The 3,596-nt window shown below is 39.7% G+C and overlaps 1 protein-coding gene across 1 annotated transcript in view; it reads left to right on the top strand.

The window, feature by feature from the left end:
- The window catches only part of LOC106943235 (biotinidase-like), a 12,215-nt gene extending 11,850 nt beyond the window's left edge, over positions 1–365 (top strand). Inside the window, exon 4 of the mRNA XM_015026564.1 lies at positions 12–365. Within this exon, the coding sequence (XP_014882050.1) occupies positions 12–251 (240 nt within the window). The 3' untranslated portion in view covers positions 252–365. The remainder of the gene's footprint in view (positions 1–11) is intronic.
- Positions 366–3,596: the final 3,231 nt, after the last annotated feature.

Raw genomic sequence — 3,596 nt, 5'->3', positions numbered from 1 at the left:
CGGGGCTGGAGGCCAGCTCATGTGGGCAGAAAGTGGAGGAGGCGGAGTCTAAGATGGACTTCTTGATGGAGGCAACTTTCCAGACAGATTACGTGTACCCTTCAGTCCTAGTGAACCGTATGGCAATCGAGCAACCTGATAAGCTGGAGAAAGCTGCAGGTGGGAGAGTGGCCATGAAACACTCCAACCTGAGCGGAGGCCTGATCACTGCCTGTCTGTACGGACGAATGTACCAGCTGGATAACGAGTGATCTGCTGTGGAATACTAGCATATCACTTAGATTGAATTCTGATTGCGATTATGGATGACATATCTCACATCTTGTGATGTACAAACAAAATAAAACAAATCTTTTTGCTCAATAGTTTTGTTTGTTTGTTTTTACAAAAAAATACATCTAACATCATCTAACTTCTCTTTGACCTTTCTAAAAAGGCAATCTTTAGCTCACTAGAACATACACTATGCAATAATATAAAGATTTTGTACCCAACTCAAACATAAAATGGCATGCTTGCTTTGCTCATGTTATTAATAATCCTGTGGGAGAGAGGGGTGCTGCGGTGGCTCAGAGGTAAAGCACAACCGATGTATGGAGGCCTTAGTCCTTGACACAGCTGCCTCAGGTTTGAGCCCCAGCCTGATGACATTTACCACATGTCTTCTCCCTCTCTCATTACCCATTTTCCTGACCACTCTCAAATAAACGACACTAAAGCAAATAAAACCATAATTAAAAAATAAAAAATAAGAGAGAGAGGGAGCGAGAAAGAGAGAAACAAGGAGGACAAGGAATCAAGAAAACTGGCTTGTTACATGAACTTAATTTTTTTTAATTAGTTGTACTACTTGATAGCTTGCTTACTTATAATTAAATAAGATATATGTACTCACTAATTTTAAGCTTACTTTGATTAAAAAAATTATGCAAACTCATTGCCTCAAAAAGAAATAAGTAAGGTGAACTAATTAGATTTTACAGTGTACTGGCAATGAGTGGAAGTGAGTGTTAGTCACATGGTACGACTGGTCGATTTGTAAAGCTTCAAACATCACAGCATCCGATTTCAATGCAAGCATTTCGCACTTCACAAAAATCTTATACTCGACACGTTTTGAAACTTTGAGACTTAAGGACACATTAGTAATTTAAAGGTCAGTATATTTACTTTACTTTAAATGTCAAACTAGAGTTAGAGTTATTTAAAAATTACAAAAAAGAAAGAACAAAAACATACAGTACGAAAATCTAACCACTTTAGGGATGATACCTTACCGATGAGACTTTACTGATTAATATTCATATTTCATGGCGATGAACTTTAGTTTCACAATGAGGGCCGGGGTAGACAGAAAAACAAAGTGTACGTCATAAAATCACAGTTTTACAAGCATTTAAGTTTGTAAATTAAAAATAATGTTTACAATTTAACCCTCCTGCGGTCTTAGCATGAGGCTCAGTAGAAGCACTGCAAGTGGCATGGTCAGACAGCGGAGAAGCAGGGCTTGTCCCATGAGATCGCCAAGTCCCTAAACCACACACAGAATCTTGTAAAACCACACGTGGGGTCAATGCGACCCACCGGACTGCTCAGATTAAAAAAAAAATAAAATTGTATGGTCCAAGTGATCCTGTCTCTTAAGATTGCAGGAAGGTTCAAAATAGTAAGTTGTTAAGGTTCCAACCTCAAAATAACTTTGGTTTGTTGCTGTATAGCTACCCCTTAACTTTCTTTTCCTATTCATAAGAGCTGACACACTACCTACTCTCCATCTAATGGGTATTGAGATTCCTAAGCCGCCAAAGATTACACTGACCATGTATAATAAGAACTATACTTTGGCTGGTATGTCAAGGAAGACTAGTCTGGTTTCTAACAACCATCTGAGTGTCTCCCCACTTCCCTCCAAGAATTTAGTCAGATCCTAGTTGATCAGCAGCTAACTAGGTTCCACAGATCACACCTCTTAGCCATTAATGATCACTCTTCCTCTATTTTGCAACGTGCACTTGACTCTGAACCAGGTAAAACTGAACCTGCGAGTCCAACTGGTGTTACTATTTTTTTAAAGTTGGACTTAAGCAAACCTATCATAATAATGCACCCACAGCTGTTTTAGCACCATCTGTTTTAACACCATCAAAACACATAATAAAAAATCATTCAGGAAATCCAATGTCCACCCTTCTTCCAAAATATTATATTCTTCTTTCATTAGGAATTCATGCAGGGATCAGCTACAGCTTTATTCAGCTGCAACAACTGGATGATAATCAGAAATCAAGTGATAATAATACTAGATCATCTTAATATAAACCACTTTTCCCTAACACTGGAACAGAAAAGAACTAATTGGAGGCTTTGACACACGGAAGTTGGTTTTCATACCCTGAGATGGTCTTGTTGGAAGAAGAACTTGAGCAGACAGCAGGCAACAGTCCACAAAGATGATTGTCCATGGACCTTTAGACTCGATTAAGTCAAATGTCCTTTTTTTTTTTTTTTTTGAAAAAGCTCTTGGTCTTTGCCTTTGTCCTTGGGATCCAAACCACTGCTGACAAGAGAAATCTCTCTGCGCAACATTCTGGTGCAGCTACAATCTGTGGAAACTCTTGGGGTTGATTCCTCATGTGCAAAGCAGAACCTTGACTGACTGCAGCTCTTGGATCCTTTTTGTCCTAATGAAGGTTCATTGTTCTGTCCTGATGTTGGCACAACGGTACGCCCGTTGTTCCCTCTTTTGCTGTAGCATTTGTTTTGCTTGTTGCTGTACATGCTTCACTGATCACACCTTTGAAAAAGGGACAATAGAGACTTTGTCCTTAAACTGATCAAATTAGCTGGCTGCCTGCCTTTGATGGGTTTTGATCTATCTCAGCCTCTATTTTCCATATTCAGCTCAATGTGTTTCGGTGATATTGCAGGTCAGCACTTTGCTCCTTCTTGGTTCCTCTGTTTTGTCTTTGTCTCGTGCCATCTGCTGACCAGCACACATTCTTTTTCAGTTCCCCGTTATTCTAAGTCTATCATGGCATACATGTTGTTGAGAAAACTATGGCATATTACAGGTTAGCAATCTACTTTGATTGAAGTTGCTCATTACTTACAATTACAAAAGCACACATTATGTGATTACAGACATCACTGTTAAAATCACTATTACAGTTATGTTGTGTTATAAACCATTCTACCCAGAGTTAATCATAGTAATCATAACATTGTCCAAACATAAAACTGTTTAAAAAGATAGTTAAGAAGATGGTCATCACTGCATATCAATATGAGAAATATTTAATGTTGTTACTGCTCAGTTCCAATGCCCGCCCATGTTTTTAGGGTTGGCTCTGCCACTTTGGTTTAATGAACCAAAGGCAAGCACAACATTTATTTCATTTCTGTATAAGAGGGGAAGATGTTGGTCGTCTTTCTGCTCGTCTTTTGTCTCGGTGAGACCGAGTCCGCTGCGGACCCGTACGTGGCTGCCGTGTACGAGCACAAAGTCATCCTGAACCCGAACCCTCGCGTCCCCGTGTCCCGTCGCGAAGCCCTGATCCACATGCAGAAGAACCTGGATATCTACGAAGAGCAGGCTG

This window comes from Poecilia latipinna, unplaced genomic scaffold (assembly GCF_001443285.1).
Source record: "Poecilia latipinna isolate Pla-1442-1.1 unplaced genomic scaffold, P_latipinna-1.0 Scaffold5027, whole genome shotgun sequence".
In the NCBI taxonomy this organism is placed as follows: domain Eukaryota; kingdom Metazoa; phylum Chordata; class Actinopteri; order Cyprinodontiformes; family Poeciliidae; genus Poecilia; species Poecilia latipinna.
This window is presented reverse-complemented; position numbering and strand designations above follow the sequence as displayed.